Raw genomic sequence first — 16769 nt, 5'->3', positions numbered from 1 at the left:
ATAAAATATAAAATGTAAAAATTTAGATTTTAATTTTTTTAATTTGTATTAAATAATTTGCTATATATATAAATCAAGTAATTATTATAAATAGATAAAAAATTTGTACCACACATATTGTATTACTTTGTAATTATTCTGTTATAATCTTTTTATATAATTTATTATTATTATATATATTATTATGAGCAAATACTTTACTTTTGTAAAATCGCGGGAATCCGAAAATAGTAACTTATAGTAAATGTTTATCGAATTGAAATAATATTATTGCTAAATTTATTTCTAACCATATATATCTTATATGACTATCTTCAAATTAAAAAATATAATATTCTGTCAACGAGATAAATCACTAAATGTAAATAAAATCACATGATCAAAATGTAGAGAGAAATTAAATCGACTATTCAATTTACATACATTTAGTAAATATTAAATATATATTTTAATATATATTCTAAATTTAGACAAAAAAAAGTATGATCTTTTGATAAATAATTCGAGAAGTTCACAAATATAATTTATCTTTATTAAAATAAAATAAGTAATATTATTAGAGTTAATATTGACATATTTTAAATATATAATAATTTTAATATCGATAATTCATCAGCCAATAGCTGAAATTGTACCTAATTGTCACGTCTTTTAATTTATTTATATCTAGTGAGTTGTCTTGTTGAACACAGTCCATTATTATAGTTCGAGAATATTCAAAAATATGATGTAAGTTCCTTTTCATTAAGTAAAGAGATTAGAGTTGTAAAAAATGGAGTTTTGGAATTTCATCCGCAATATATTTGGCGGAAACAATTCGGATAAATTTAATAAAAGGTAAAAAGTGTAAATAAATATATATAATTGTCGATTCTGCGGATTGTACAATTGCATTATTACTTATTTTTATTAATTTTTTATGATTTAATCAAATATATTATATTTTTTATTTTAATTGAATTTTTCAATTTTTTTTATTTTAATTAAATATTTCAGGTTTGCTGATTGTGAAGATAATTATAATGGAGACAATTTTGGAAATTCAATATGGCAAATTGATGTTTATGATAATCCAAGGTGAATTTTATTTTACATTTTATGTAGATTTATTATTTATTCATTGTTCAATTAATATTTTTTAAAAATCTATTTAATTATTTTAATATGATATTAAATAAAATAAATCTTTGATATGAATAAACTAAAGATATACAAAATATAAACAACATATATTTATATAAAATTTTGTTTCATTTTAAATAATAATAAATACATACAAGTATATATATATATAATATAAGTATAAATTTTTACAAGTATATATATATATATATATATATATATATATATATATATATATATATATATATATATATATACTTAAAAATCTACTTATATTTATATATATATATATAATAAATATTTTATTTATTATGTTTAAAAAAATAAAATTTTTCATAAATAAATGATTAGTTTTTCAAATTATTTAATTTAAAAACAAAATAATAATTTAAAAACATCATGTTTGCAATGACTTTGAAAAAATATATTTTAATATAATTTATATATTTTATTTATTTATATTTATTATGAAAAATTATTAATTGTAACTTTTATATAACTTTATACATAACAGATATTTTGGAAGAAATAATCACTTTAATATCTTTAGTGATCCATTACAAATAACGAGATATTTCGAATCTCAGATTGAGAATATAATGATGAATTTTATTTATGGATTTCATAATGAAGGTATGAATTTAATAATTTAAAATTATCAATATATTGTTTTTAATTCATATATAATTATAAATATTATTTTAAATTTAAAAATAATTATAAAAATATTAAAATTTTTATAGGTAATGATGCAAATACAAATGTATTTTTATTTGGACCTTCAAATGCTCCTTCACAAAGAGAAAATTTACGTGATAAAATGTTGAAACCAAATAATAATTCAACTGGATTAAAATTAGATACAGATTTAGATGGAAAGTTAGTAATTAAATTTAATAAAATAATTAAATTATAAATATATTATATATTATAAATATTAATTCATTTAATTATTTTAAAAAATTATTGAATGTAATATTTATAAATAATGAAAAAAAATTTTATTAACTTCAATAGGATTACTGTAGATAATTTTTCTAATATTTGGGATGAACATGACAAATCGAAATTTGAAATATCACGTCCTCACATATTTGGAAAGTCCATGAGAAAAGAATATATTCGTAAACCTGATGGAACAATAGAACAAAAACAAGTTATTAAAGATTATGAAGGAAATGAAGAAACTATGATATCACAGCAAATTGGTGATAAAATTCATACTATTGTTACAAAAATAGATAAAAATGGAGTAGAAACAAAAACAGAAGAATTTTGTGATGTAAATGAATGTAAGTAATAAATTTATGAAGGGTTCAGGAAAATAATATAAATTCTTGTTTTAATATTATATTTTCTAATAAAAAAATATATTTAATATTTTTATATTTAATCTTATTAACAATTATATTATTTTTAAATATATTATTTTAATATTATTGGATGACTAGATATGTGTTCATTGGAACACTTTTCTCAATTTGTTTTAGTTATAATTTTAGGATATTGATTAATTGAAAATTTAAAAAAAAAGTTATTTATTATTAGAATTATTTTTTTTAATGATTAAATCAGAAATTTACAAAATTTTGAGACATTGAAGAGACAAAATATTTCTGTATTTATAACTTATAATAAGATTTACAGAATTAAAAAATTTTCTAAGTTAATTTTTTTTTTATAAAAATATATTAACTTATTTATAAAAAAAAATTTAGAAAATATTTGTATTATGTTTATTAATGTATTGAAATTTATACAATTTTTCAAAAAATCGTTTTTTAATTTCATTAATTAATTCTTGTTTAAAAAATTATAATTATATAAATTTCAGGTGATTTATTTGGAAAAAAAAAATTATCATCAAATGAAAATAGTAATTTTCTTGATAGTGATTTAAATTTCTTTTCTTGGGATAAATTTTTTAAACCTAATCCAAAATTATGATAAAATTAAGTAAAATTTAAATATTCTATAGTAATTTTCTATAGTAAAAATGTTTATAATAAAAATATAGTAAATGATAATAACATGTATGGTATTGTTGTTAAACAAAAATATAAACTAATTTAATTTACATAATATGTAATAAAATTATTTCAGTAATATATAATAAAAATTCATTCTATGTATAAATATGTATATCTGTTTAAGTGTTTATAAAATAATTATGAATATGTTAATGCATATAGTGATCAAAAATAATTTCTTTCTTTTTTATGTTTTAATTTCATGTATAGAAACAGAATTATTTTATATTTTGTATGCATATTGTATTTTTTCTTATATAAATTTTATTATATAAATTTTCCAAGAAAAATAATATATGCAATATTTCATAAAATTAATATCTTAATTTAATAATTATAATTAAGCTTAGCAAATAATTTTTTAACTTTTAAGATATTCAGTTGATTTAAATTGTTAATTTATGATGTATAATATAAATAAATGTTATGATATATATTATTTTATTGAATGTAATAGTAATATTATAATTAATTATATAATATAATTATATAATATATTATATAAATACAAATTATTGATATTTATTTATTTAATATTTGCGTATCATTTGTTTTTTATTTACATATGTACAATATGAATTCATATATATGAATTATTATTGCGAAATGTTAATTGACATGACAAAATATGTGTAACTTTTATTTATGTTATTTAAATATCATTATCTGTGATTTATATTTTAATTTATATTTAAATGAAGCAATTTGTTTTTGTTTTATCTTAAATTGTAAAAAAAATTATCAGCAATTTTGATATCCAGAATATATAAAAAATGTACAATTTAAATATTAATAAGTATAATTTTAAAAAATAAAAAATAAAATTAAATTTAGTTAAAAAATTTATTAAATTTAACTAAAAAATTCTTTATGAAACTTTTTATCTTATGAACGATATTTTTTATACATCTTTTAAAATATAATTAAAATATGTTTATTATAATAAAAGTTATTATAATAAAAAACTTATCAAATTATTCATAATAAATAATAGATATCTATTGTTATATTGAAATAATAAAAATAATAAGAAATAAAATACATATTCATTTAATTAAAAATTTACATACGAATATTCTTAGGAAAAAAACAGTAAATACTTTCATATACGTATGCTATAGCATGTATACTTTATATATATTGAATTACAAAATTTAGAATATGCATTATACAGAAGTTATATTACAAATATTTATATTTATTTTAACTAATTAGCCAATACATAAGCAAACTGATTTTTATATTATAAATTTTTTCACATATATATATATATATATTTTATTATATTACTGTCAAAATATACATTTCATGAATGTAATTTATGTGTACATATATATATATTTTATATTTTTGCATACATTTTATTAAATGTATTAATTATTTCTTACATTAATTACAATTTATTTATACATATATGAGCATATATATGCACACACAAATTATTATTAAAAATATTAAATATAAATTTCATGTTTATGATCCTAAGTTATTATTTCAAATATCAATGAAAAAAATATCAAATACTTTAATGATTAAACAATAGTAACTATAATATTAAAAATTTCCAATTGATTTCAAATAAATAATAGATTTTCGGAAAAATGATATTGTTGCGTCAAATATATATTTAAAATATATTTAAAATATTATCTAAAATTTAATTAAATCTGATAATATAATACTTTTTATTTAGAACCAAAAAATATTCAAGTTAATGCTATAGAATTATAAAAAAATCAAGATAGATATAATTTATTATGCGCAAAAGAAAAGTAAAAGAGAACAAAATTTAAATTGAAAGAGATAAAATATATAAAAATGAGAACAAATAATATGAAATTTTATACAGTCGTATAAATAACAACTGTAAATAATGAAAATTTAAAAAACTTTAATCATATGATTCACGATATGATAATAGAAATAGTTATAGAAATAATAAAAAAAGAAATGGTTATATTTATTATTAAATGAATTTCATTTATCACGAATATCAAATAATAAATGTTAATAATTTATAAATATTAGTTGCAACATGATTTTTATAACAAAAGCTATTATTTTTTGTTTATAATATTTCAAATAATAAAAAAAAAGTTTGTTTATAATATTTCAAATAATAAAAAAATCAACTAAAAATATACAAATCATATATTTTTATAAATTTATATGATAAAAATTATATAAATTATTTAATTTCATACAAAAAACCATTTTTAAATCTAGAATTTTCCATTTTTCAATCTATCTACAAAGTTTTTAATGCAATTTTTTATACCTTCTTAGGACAAAACATGAAATCGTTATTATTGATTTGTCACATAAAATACAATATATTTATAGCTTAATATGTACAGCACTTAATATAATTTTCAAACCCTTTATTAGGGAATGTTATTAAATATCGTAGAAAGCATCAATAATAAACAGCAATTAAAAACATGATTTATTTCATTATAATTATTAATGAAACATAATGAAAATTAGATAAGGTTAATCTTAAAAAAAAAAAATCAATTATAAGATAATTATTTTGGCATCTTTGCTTTTATTTTATTATTTCTATGATTTATTAATTGTATAAGTTTTACTTTGTAAATATATACAATTTTTTAAATATTTTCTGTGCATTTCATTGATATTTTCTACGAATTTTACATATTTAGATATAATTGTAATATATATATATATAATTATATGTAATATATATATATATAATTGTAATATATATTATATATATATTATATATATATATATAAAATAAAAAAGTATGCTTTGAAATAAATTTTCAATTAAAATTAATATCAGAATTTCTTATAAAAGTTTAATACAAACATTTTCAATTCATTAATTTAAAAAAATTCTTACTTAACAATTTTATCTTGTTATCGTAAACAAGATAAATCAAATCATTAAAATCTTGTACTACACTAACTTTCATCACTTCTCATATATAGTAATATATTATATTTAAGTATTTAATTATTCTTGGCCAAAACCTTCTGTTTCTTCAATTGCATAATTTAACTTTTCTACTAGTTGATCATAACTTTTATATGGTGGTAAATCCAATCTATTGAAACATGTATGTGATCTAGGTAACCATGTATCTTTTCCTACTTTCTCTATACAAAATCTTTGAGGGCCATTGCTCCCTAAAAAAATAATTTTAAATATAAATAATTTGAATTTAATTTCATTTAAATTATTTAAAATTCATTTAATTATTAGTATTTATTATTTACCCATTAATTCTGCAAATCCTCCAACAGGTACTCGACAAGTACCTGTTACAAATTGTAAAAGTCGAGCTCGTTTTTCGCTATCTGTTCTATTCACGAACTGAATATAAAATAAATAAATATAAAAAATCTGACATATATATAGAATAATTTTTTACATATTTACATTTTACATATATAATCTATTACATATATAATAACAAACCTGCCAGAACCACAAAATTTGTTTACTATTTCGTGTATAATGTCTATAAATTGTATTGCGTTGCCAATCTTCTACATCTATTTCTTGCATACCACAAAGCATAAGTTCTAATTCACGTTCATCAAAATATTTTAACCATTCTAATGGTACAACAGAATTAAAACCTTCTAAAAATGCTTTAGTTTGGTCCTCTATACCTCTTGTCATTCTCCATTCTGTCATTAACCTTATATAATAAAAATTAATAAATGAATTATTCTTTAACATACAAAATATTAATTTAATGTTTGTTATACCTAATATATTCTTCTTTATTTTCTTCAATAACTCTAATTTTGTCACCACCCTCTTTTAATTCATGATGTATTACTTGGCCAAGAATTTCAAAATCTACACTATAATACAATTCGAGGCCACATTCATCAATATTGTTTTCTTTTATCCATACAAGAGATTTATAGAATTCTGGGTCAATAGATTCTATATCTTTCATAATCAATTTTTTATTTAACATACGTTTATAAAATGGCATAGTGAATCCACTATAGATAAAACGTCCATGATAAAGAGCCTATATATAAAAATATATATTAATTTTATTGATTTTATTAAAAATATATTATTGAGAGAATAAAAATTATCATACCATTGCTATAAATCTTCCAATAAATTTAAAATACTGTAAATGATCAGGATTAACATAAGATGCTGGATTAATTTGTAAGCTATAATTACTCTTATTAGCATATTCAAATAAACAATACATTGGATTTAACACTTCGTGACTCAATAAGAAAAACCATTCTCTAAAATCAAAATTAATATTTAATTCATTTTTATTTTTAATTAGAATAATTAATTCTTACCTTGATACACCTCCATAATCTAAACCTTCTTCTCCTTTAAATATTATATATAATCTACGTCTTAATGCAAAAGCTTCAGCATTCATTATCTGATGATAAGAATCTTCAAACAGCGTTTGTCGATTAACACTAATTTTTATATGATTCGGTAATGCATTGGTCTGACATAAAAAGCGAAATTGTGATAATTTCCATCGAAATGATCTTTCATATGCTCTTGGTACACGATAAACACCTTTTGGACTAAATAACAAGATAATAATAGCATAAAAAAAAAAAATATTTAAAAATGATTTAAAAGAAAATATACAAACCCTTTAGGTGCGCCAGGTCTTGGATCTTGAAATGTAGTTGTCCTCGTATTATGATCTACAAAATATCGAACTCCATCTTCGGTTAATCGTATTTCCCAGCCATCTGGTAATGGTGGTTCATCAATTCCAGTTTCTTGTCCTTGTGTTCTTGGATCTTCCCATTGTGTTGTACGATTTTTATGATTTACATAATAAACTCTTCCTTCTGGCTGTTTACGTCTTTCCCATCCAGCAGGTAATGGTCCTAGAGCATCATCATCATCAACCATAGATGATGTTGAGGGTCCTGCTATAATAGTTTGATTTCCATGTGCCTATAAATATATATTAAATTTCTAAGCTAGGATGTTAAATATTTATATTTTAAAAACTGAAATAGAATAGAAAGAAATTAAATATAAATAAATAAAATTATTATATTGTAATTATTTATTATTTACTTGAGGATAGAGAAATCGTTGGTTTCCTTGTTGTACAACATGCTGTCTTTCACCTTGCCAATGCTGAAAATGTTGTAATCTTTCTGTATTTGGTCTTTGCCATGTTGTGGTTCTTGTATTATGATCTACATAATAAATTCTGCCTCTGGGATCTCTACGAACTTCCCAGCCTGGTGGTAAAGGTTGTGGTCTTTCCCAAGAAGTACTTCGTGTTTTATGATCAACATAATATCTAATTAAAAATAATTAAAAATAATTAAAAATAAAGTATTAAAAAAATATATTTTTTTATACATTTCTTAAAAAAAATGTAAAAATTAAATTATTTTTTTAAAATAAATAACCTTCTTCCATAAATATCATATCTCATTTCCCAACCAGGAGGTAATGGCTCTTCAGAATGATTTGTAGGATCAACTTCAGCAAGTACAATTGAAGATCCAGATTGAGTTGATTGTCCAGGTAGCATGTTAGTTGATCCTGATAATGAAGCTACCCGTTGTACTACACGAGGATTTGAGCGTGTAGTTGTAGGATTTGTATATTGTTCATTATGAGTAGTCCTACGTGATTCACCCATGGATAATATTGAAGATTGATCTGAACGTGTTATTCCACGATTATCTGTCATAAGAAACACTGTAGGTTGTTCTAAATGAGAACCATCTGGTAAAGTAAATACTACAGATTGCTCTGTCTGAGAATGTCCTTGATTATCAGTTAAAACAGGATTTCTAAATTGATCTACTCTAGAAACTATAAATCCATCCATTAAAGGAGTATCCTGATCTGTTCTCATATTTCCATAACTATCTGAAAGAGAACTAGTTACTGATTGTTCTGTTCGAATGTTACGTTCATTAGAGAGAGATTGTTCTGTTCTATTATGTGAACATATATCTGTATTAGTAGTTAATTGATCTGATCTAGATATTCCAACTGTTCCAGACAATACTGTCGGTTGTTCAATTTGGGAAATATTACGACTTTCTGAGGCAGAAACTTTTGGAAATTGTTCTGTACATGAACCAACTCTTATACCATCTATTATACCAGATGTTGATACATGTTCTATTCGAGACGTTTGACGATCTGGCAAAGATGCGACAAAACGTCCTGATAAAGATACAATAGATTTATCTGCAGGTGATATTGCATGTCCATTTGATAAAGAATTTGATGCAACAGGCTCAATTTGTTCATTGTTTTTATTAGTATTAGTTTGCTCACTTCCACTATTATAAGTAGAGTTTTGATAAATATTTGACAATGTTCCATGAAAATTAGATGATGCATGTTTAGCTTCATGTAATCTCATACGTGCTCGAATCCCTCCATTAAGAATGCTACTATTACTAATAGCATCATTATTTGAAACACCTAAAATATTGTTTGTAATTTTAAATTTTAAAAATTTTATATTATTATATTATTACAGTTTTATATTATTTACATATAAAATATATCAAAATTATAAAAAATTAAACATCTAATCTTAATTTCTTACTATCAAAAGGTATGCAAGCAGATTGTGTTTGACATGATGGTGATTCATTAATGCTTGATGATGTATTTGGCATATTGATTCTTAATCCATCAAATACTGTTATTAATTCTCCAACTTTACATAATTGAGAATCATGTTTATTTTCACTCATTAAGTCAAATGTTACTTCCATATTTTCTAATTTTCCATTATAATGAGACAATACTTGAGAGAGACTTATTTTTTTTTCTCCTATTAAAGTATCTTTTCGGAAAGTACTATGATCTAATAATCGAAAATGTAATTGTGAATGTGGAGTTACAAGTATTGTAAATTCCTCGTTCCATTTTGGTTGATATGTAGATTTCGAAACTTCTGTCTTTCGGGGACTTTTATCATCAACAGAAAATTCTATATAAGGATTAGGCTTTAAAAATGTAGAACTTCTTAATATAGCACCTTCAACTAAAATAATAAATTGTTATCTTAATATTATATATTATTTCCATAATAATATCTATTTATTTTTCTAATAGTTATTATATTTAATATTTATTTATTAAATATTTATGAAATAATATGTTATATTTATCAAAATAAATAAAATAATAGTTATAAATTTAAATATTGATTCATATATCATATGTATATCATATAAATACATATAACATATAAAATATAAATAAAATAAATATATAATATATAATAATAATAATGATATGAAATTTATATGTATTTTAAAAATAAATTAAGACTTACTTGTAATACTCAATTGGTGAAAACCAGATGATGCCACTTCTTCGTCACAATGAGACATTGTATACAATTTAGTAAAATTTAATATATTTTTTGAAAATTCATAATTTTTTTACTATTTATATATAAATTTCACCTGAAATGAAGTTTTAAATAACCTTAGTAAATTGAATTAAACAAAAATACTTGTATTATGCATTTATAAATAAAAATTATAAAATTATATAAAATAATTAAAAAATATCCTGAAAAACAATTATCACTATGGTAAAACAAAAGAAGTATTTAAGTTAAATTAGTAATTAAACTATATTATATCGTATAAATAAGCGAAATAAAAAATTATTTCAGACATTATAATATTTTATATAAAACAAAAGTGCATAAAAAAATAAACTTATATAATTAATGATAAATACATACATTACAATATTGTATAAAGCAATACGGTTTAAAAAAGTTGATGTCTTTCATGTACTAAAAACACTATTGCTATTGATATTCTCTTTCTAAATGATGGAATTAAAATATTCAAATAATTACATAATACATACAGATGTATTTATTATAAATTCTTGAAAATGTAACCAATACATTGCCTATTTTTAAGGCTATTAATGTTTATACGATAAAAGTTCTTCAACATTCACAATTTTTGTCACAGAACTTCGTTATCAGTAGGTCACCATCTTTTCACACATCAAAGGTAGGAACCTTTTATAATATGCAAATCACTATAAAAGCATAGGATATATGCGCGCGCATATGTTATGTATTTATCTCACAGAAAATGCTAACTATATTAAGACTCTATTTTTACTTCCCTAGATATAAATATAAAATATAAATTTATTAATAATATGATTTTTCAAAAAACTAAAATATTTATTTACTGCTAAATTAAAATATTTAATAATTTACAAATATAATATAATATAAAAAATATAATATAATTAAAATTATGTATTCTTACGTACATTATAACTAAAAACTTATTATTACTACATAATATATTAATTTTGTTTGTTGTTGTCATTAAAATTTTTATTGAAATAAAAATAAAATAGATATTAATATAATAAAATTGTTTATAATATTAAATTATTTAAATTAATTAATTATTTAATAACAGATTTCAATAATATTAATTTTGTAATATTTATTATTAAACTAATGAAAACTAATAAAAAAAGAATACATGATATATATAAAAAGAAATATTAAAATATCTGTTCGTATTTAATATTCTGTAATATTAAAATATTAATTTTTTTTTATCATAATTTATATTTTAAATAACTATGATAGTTAACTTGGCAACATCGTTTTTGCTAGTATTGAGAGTCTTATAGTATTGCAATAATAACTTTCTTTTAAAAAATTGATCTTTCTAAAATTATTTATTTGATAATCTGATATTTCTAATAAAACATATATGCATATAATATATACATATTTTATTAATACTAATTCTTATTAGAATTATAATTTTCATATATAATTTGTGTAGAATATTGTATAATATGTCATATTAACTGTAATCAAGATTTTACGAAGTAAATATTATTATATATAAAAATAATTAAAATAAAATTAATATAAATTTAAAATTAATATTTTTTAATTAAAAAGATTTTGAAAGTGATACTGAATAATTATAATACAATATATATTTTTTATCTTAGAAAAATAAGTGTTACTTAACCTAATAATAATATTAATAAGATATATAAATGATATAAATGATATAAAAAAATAATGTAAAATATTTTTAAAGAGCAGAATTTTAATTGTTATTTAATTAAATTCTTTTTTTAGGTAAATTATAATGAAATTCACACAATTTTTATATAAACATCATATAGGTAAAGCAGTGAGATATTTATGGCAGCATCAACGAGAGAGATCTATATTAATGACTAAAGCAGAAAATATTTTAAGATCTATGAATTTTCCAATTGAAGATGCTACCAAATTTATATTAGAACAAAGTCAATATAAACGCAAAATGTAATATTCTTTTTTTATTTTATATTATAGCTTTAATATTGATAGTTTTAATATTTATTTACTAATTTTTATAATAAAAAAAAATAAATTTAATAATCTTATTTGAAGTTCATAAATTTATCATAACTTTTTTAATTTTTAATAATGAAATTAATAAATTTATAATAATAATGAAATTAATTAATAAATTAAGATTTATAACATATAATGTTATTTATTTTTTTTATATTAGAATTGAAAATTCAATTAAATTCAATAATATAAATCTTAAATTGGAAGATAAAAAATATTTGATATTTGAAGATCATAATGTTTTACAAGAAGGAGTGCCACAAGCATGTTTATTAACAAAAACATTAAAAATCAATGATGAATTGCCAAAAAAAATACAAAATTTAATTACTGAAATTCCAGATAATATAAATAATTTATTGAAAAGGTATTATATAAAGATTATATTAAACATATAATATTGTTTTATAATTTTATTCAAATTATAATTGATATATATAAATAATATAATTGATATGTATAAATACTAATTCATTTTAAAAATCATTTTATTCAGATTTATTTATACATCTGTAATATATGATACACAGCAAATAAAATTACCACGATTAAAGGATCCTGATCGACCTGCTTGGGTATTTCCAAGAGTATATGGCATAACTGCTACAAGAAAAATGTAAATATCATTTAATTTTTATTATACATATAGCGAATTATGACTATAAATATATATATATATATTATATTAATAATATAAATCAATAATATATAACAATAATAAGTTTCTATATATAAAATTACATTGAGTTTATATTTTTTTAATTTTAATTTCAAAGTGATATATATATTGTAGGCATAATTTATCAAAAAAGTTTTTACAACTTTGTGAATCATTATGTGGATTAAATGATGCACAAAACAAATCAATAGTGCATGATGGACTTTCATCTATATGTTTAGGTATGTGAATTATTGAAGAAATAAGTAACATTAATTTGTTTATATTAAGAAATATGTTTTTGTATGTTGAGACATTCATATTTATATATTGTTATTATAATTTTCAATTTTAGTATTTAAAACTTTAATAAAAATTCAGGAAAATTTTGCATATTTTGATATATATATATAATTTTCTATATTATTATTTCTAATATATATTTCTAATTATTTCTAATATGTCTCTAATATAATATATTATTTCTAATATAATACTCCAGTAATATAATAATCGTTTATTGATAATTTATCTTTTAGAAAAAGAAAATTATTTCATAAAATTTTCTTTAAAAATGGACATAATGATGACATCTTTAATACCTTTGACACCAATAGAAGATGTGAATATGAATATTGAATTTGATTTACCTGATATTTATCCATTACATTATACCATTGGTTTATCTAAATTAAATATTTTTGATAATGAAAATCTATATCGTAAGTAGAAATTTGATATAATATTTCTACATTATAATTAGAAAATTTAAAAATATATATTAATATTATAGCAATTATTATGGAATCACCATTTATGAATGTTCATACTATTTTTATAAATTATAATCCAGAAGAAGTTAGAAATTTAACTGAAATGCCAGTCACAGAAGATCAAATTCATGCACGTTCTATGATAAAATCATTTACTGTAGCAGCAACTTGTGCACAACAAAGATTTGGATTAAATGTGAAAATATTACCTGAACCTATTGTTGTGCAATGTATTCAGTCAGATGGACAAAATTTTCATTTCTCTGTATATCAACTTAATACCTTAGATATTGGTAATAAAGAAGGAATAAAAAATTTTTGGTGGTCAGAACCATCAATAAAATTATATAAAGAAGCTCAATATGAAAAGGGACAGCCTTGTCTTAAAGATTATAATAGTGATGTTTTTAAAAGATTTTTTGCATTTTATAAAAATAAATAAAATAATAAAGAATTATTTATAATAAACATTGTTCATACTTATATTTTTATATTAATTTATTAGTTAAAAATATTTATATCATTATATGTTAATTTAAAAGTTATAAAAATTTGTAAATTTATTTATAAATACATCATTGTTTTACATTGCACATATAAAATATAGTGAAACTTAGTTTTTTCTTCTTTTTAGGTTTTTATTTATATATAATATGCATTTCTATATATTTTTTATTAAATTAAATATTTATTATGTGATACTTAATAGATTTTTAAATAGTATAGTAGGTTGGATGTTTGTATTAATTTCTTTCTGTCTTATTTGATAACGATGATTAGTTTGTGGTTTTATCAAATATTTTGAAGAAGTATAAGGTTTGACATGAAAGTATATATGACGTAGTGCCTGAAATAAAAAAATGTTTAATTGTTATTGTTATACTTTAATTGCTAGTTATTTTAATATAACATACTTCACTAGCTGATAAGCGTTTTGATGAATTATAAATAAGTATTTTACTAATTAAATCAATAGCTTCTGGTTCAGAATCCTCAATAATTTTTTCCCAACTTATTCCTTTATGATATGGAAATGTAATCTTGTTATAATCAGGTAATATACTTAAATCTGGCCAAGTTTCTGATGTAGGTGAACCTAAATATTTTAAAACAATTGCTAACTGCTCAATATCTGTTTCACCCTGTAAGTTTAATATTAATTAATTTAATCTTAAAAATATAATAGAAAAAATAAAATATAGAAATATTTTACATCTTACAGGAAATAATGGAGATTTATTAAGTAATTCACCAAAAATACAACCAATAGACCACATATCAATAGCTGATGTATAATATCGTGCACCATATAACAATTCAGGTGCTCTGTACCATCTAGTGGCAATTTGATGTGAATATGGTTTTGTTACATTTTTCCACAATAATCTCCCTAAGCCAAAATCAGCAATTTTTAGAATACCTTTCTCATTTATTAATAAATTAGCAGGTTTTAGATCCTAAAAATATTTTAATATTTTTATTATAATTTAATAGGATTTTAAATATAAAAAAGAAAATTCTAATTATTTTAATTTATATAATAAATATTTATTATTTACTCTATGTATTATATTTTTTTCATGTATATATGCAATGCCCTCTAAAATCATCTTTATATAAATTTTTATTTGAACTGGAGTTAATAATATATCATTATCTTTTATTATTTCCCATAATCCTGTTGGCATATATTCAAAGACCATTATAAAATCTAAACCAGCAGGAAAAGCATCTAATAACTCTATAATCTGTAATAAATAAATCTTTTTTTAAAATTTTCTTATTTCTATATTAATACAAAAATTTTTTAAAAAAATATTAATAAATTAATGAATATATTATAGAATAAAGTTTATTAACAATATTAATGTTTTAATTAAATTATTATTAACAATAATATAATAATTAAAATAAACATACATTGAGATGTTTTAATTGTTGCAAAATTTTTATTTCTCTAATGATAGATGTAGATATACCATTGTCAATATTTTTTAAGAATAATTTTTTTAATGCAACATTTTTTTCTGTTTCCAAATCATGTGCTTTTAAAACAACACCTTGTGCTCCTTTTCCAATTTTTCCTGTGATTATATATCTATCCATATTTAAGATATTTATAAATTAAAATTAAATAATAATGCTGAAATAATAATTTTTTTTTAGATATAAATAATTTTTATTTTTTTGTTTTTTAATATATTAATCATTTGATGTTTAACAAGGAAAATTTTCTTTTTTCATATTTTCTTTTTACGCAATGAATAATTAAATTATAAGTAAAGAAATATTTTTTAAAATTTTTAGATTTCATAAAAGAATAAATATTAATTTAATAAAAGAATAAATATCGAAATATTTTCTTATTAATTTTTATAAAAATTTCGTTAATTGGTAACTTAATATTAATATAATATATGCTTCATTTTCAAAATTTACTAATATGATATATAAATAACTGAACACAATATTTATTACCGTCATATACTTTTATTTTACTAATTGATTACAAGATTTTTTATAGAAATATATTAAATATATTAAATTATAATAAGATTAAAGGAGTATTTGTAACTATAGAAACAATTGTTTTGTTATTATTAAATATATATCTCATTGAACTATTGAACGATAGAATTGGATGTAAATAAAATCACGTGACTAAATTCTAATAAATTCTAGAAAAATCAGGTTCAATAACAATTCATAAATTGATTTAATTTCCCTAGATTTTGATATGTGATTTTATTTATATTTGTGGATACGACTTATCGAATGAAATAAATAAGTAACTA

At 19.5% G+C, this 16769-nt stretch overlaps 4 protein-coding genes across 11 annotated transcripts; 2 read left to right on the top strand and 2 right to left on the bottom strand.

Moving 5' to 3' along the window:
• Window positions 1-315: 315 nt before the first annotated feature.
• On the top strand, window positions 316-3258 carry LOC108003071 (uncharacterized). Of its 5 annotated transcripts, XM_062080403.1 has the most exons (7): window positions 327-361; window positions 671-837; window positions 997-1077; window positions 1637-1755; window positions 1866-2001; window positions 2140-2414; window positions 2957-3258. In XM_062080403.1, exons 2-7 carry the CDS (start codon window positions 773-775, stop codon window positions 3067-3069), a joined length of 789 nt encoding a protein of 262 aa, XP_061936387.1. In that variant the 5' UTR covers window positions 327-361; window positions 671-772; the 3' UTR covers window positions 3070-3258. The 5 variants fall into 5 exon arrangements, with proteins under 5 accessions (XP_061936388.1, XP_061936386.1, XP_061936387.1 ...); XM_062080404.1 differs by having other exon boundaries at window positions 316-837; window positions 1673-1755; XM_062080402.1 differs by having other exon boundaries at window positions 316-837.
• Window positions 2388-11176, bottom strand: LOC108003061 (E3 ubiquitin-protein ligase Su(dx)). Of its 2 annotated transcripts, none has more exons than XM_062080399.1 (12): window positions 10885-11176; window positions 10465-10597; window positions 9727-10170; window positions 8564-9599; window positions 8220-8451; window positions 7780-8093; window positions 7466-7708; window positions 7246-7405; window positions 6896-7170; window positions 6600-6825; window positions 6398-6494; window positions 2388-6307 (listed from the first exon to the last, which is right to left on the bottom strand). In XM_062080399.1, the coding sequence occupies exons 2-12, from the start codon at window positions 10520-10522 to the stop codon at window positions 6135-6137; spliced, it is 3258 nt and encodes a 1085-aa protein (XP_061936383.1). In that variant the 5' UTR covers window positions 10523-10597; window positions 10885-11176; the 3' UTR covers window positions 2388-6134. The 2 variants fall into 2 exon arrangements, with proteins under 2 accessions (XP_061936383.1, XP_061936384.1); XM_062080400.1 differs by having other exon boundaries at window positions 11016-11173.
• A 591-nt stretch (window positions 11177-11767) lies between these two features.
• LOC108003008 (large ribosomal subunit protein mL37) lies at window positions 11768-14576 on the top strand. Its single transcript, XM_017065046.3, has 7 exons — window positions 11768-12017; window positions 12280-12471; window positions 12704-12910; window positions 13040-13159; window positions 13337-13443; window positions 13741-13923; window positions 13995-14576. The coding sequence occupies exons 2-7, from the start codon at window positions 12290-12292 to the stop codon at window positions 14414-14416; spliced, it is 1221 nt and encodes a 406-aa protein (XP_016920535.1). The 5' UTR covers window positions 11768-12017; window positions 12280-12289; the 3' UTR covers window positions 14417-14576.
• LOC108003014 (cyclin-dependent kinase 20) lies at window positions 14455-16656 on the bottom strand. Of its 3 annotated transcripts, none has more exons than XM_017065056.3 (6): window positions 16453-16656; window positions 15895-16117; window positions 15534-15722; window positions 15195-15431; window positions 14889-15116; window positions 14455-14821 (listed from the first exon to the last, which is right to left on the bottom strand). In XM_017065056.3, exons 2-6 carry the CDS (start codon window positions 16078-16080, stop codon window positions 14666-14668), a joined length of 996 nt encoding a protein of 331 aa, XP_016920545.1. In that variant the 5' UTR covers window positions 16081-16117; window positions 16453-16656; the 3' UTR covers window positions 14455-14665. The 3 variants fall into 3 exon arrangements, with proteins under 3 accessions (XP_016920545.1, XP_028525140.1, XP_028525141.1); XM_028669339.2 differs by having other exon boundaries at window positions 14894-15116; window positions 16453-16641; XM_028669340.2 differs by having other exon boundaries at window positions 14936-15116; window positions 16453-16641.
• Window positions 16657-16769: the final 113 nt, after the last annotated feature.

Source organism: Apis cerana, linkage group LG10, assembly GCF_029169275.1.
Source record: "Apis cerana isolate GH-2021 linkage group LG10, AcerK_1.0, whole genome shotgun sequence".
Lineage (NCBI taxonomy): Eukaryota > Metazoa > Arthropoda > Insecta > Hymenoptera > Apidae > Apis > Apis cerana.
Note: the sequence above shows the minus strand (reverse complement) of the source record. Positions and strands in the feature narration are given on the sequence as shown.

Coding starts and splice junctions, on each gene's coding strand:
- LOC108003071 (XM_062080402.1), top strand. CDS start 773: ATGGAGTTTTGGAATTTCATCCGCAATATATTTGGCGGAAACAATTCG. Junction 838..996: donor TCGGATAAATTTAATAAAAG/GTAAAAAGTGTA, acceptor TAAATATTTCAG/GTTTGCTGATTGTGAAGATA. Junction 2,002..2,139: donor GATACAGATTTAGATGGAAA/GTTAGTAATTAA, acceptor TAACTTCAATAG/GATTACTGTAGATAATTTTT.
- LOC108003014 (XM_017065056.3), bottom strand. CDS start 16,080: ATGGATAGATATATAATCACAGGAAAAATTGGAAAAGGAGCACAAGGT. Junction 15,432..15,533: donor AAAAAAATATAATACATAGA/GTAAATAATAAA, acceptor AAATATTTTTAG/GATCTAAAACCTGCTAATTT. Junction 14,822..14,888: donor AACGCTTATCAGCTAGTGAA/GTATGTTATATT, acceptor TTTTTATTTCAG/GCACTACGTCATATATACTT.
- LOC108003008 (XM_017065046.3), top strand. CDS start 12,290: ATGAAATTCACACAATTTTTATATAAACATCATATAGGTAAAGCAGTG. Junction 13,444..13,740: donor ACTTTCATCTATATGTTTAG/GTATGTGAATTA, acceptor TTTATCTTTTAG/AAAAAGAAAATTATTTCATA. Junction 13,924..13,994: donor TGATAATGAAAATCTATATC/GTAAGTAGAAAT, acceptor TTAATATTATAG/CAATTATTATGGAATCACCA.
- LOC108003061 (XM_062080399.1), bottom strand. CDS start 10,522: ATGTCTCATTGTGACGAAGAAGTGGCATCATCTGGTTTTCACCAATTG. Junction 6,826..6,895: donor AATAAAGAAGAATATATTAG/GTATAACAAACA, acceptor TTATTATATAAG/GTTAATGACAGAATGGAGAA. Junction 6,308..6,397: donor AGGATTTGCAGAATTAATGG/GTAAATAATAAA, acceptor TTATTTTTTTAG/GGAGCAATGGCCCTCAAAGA.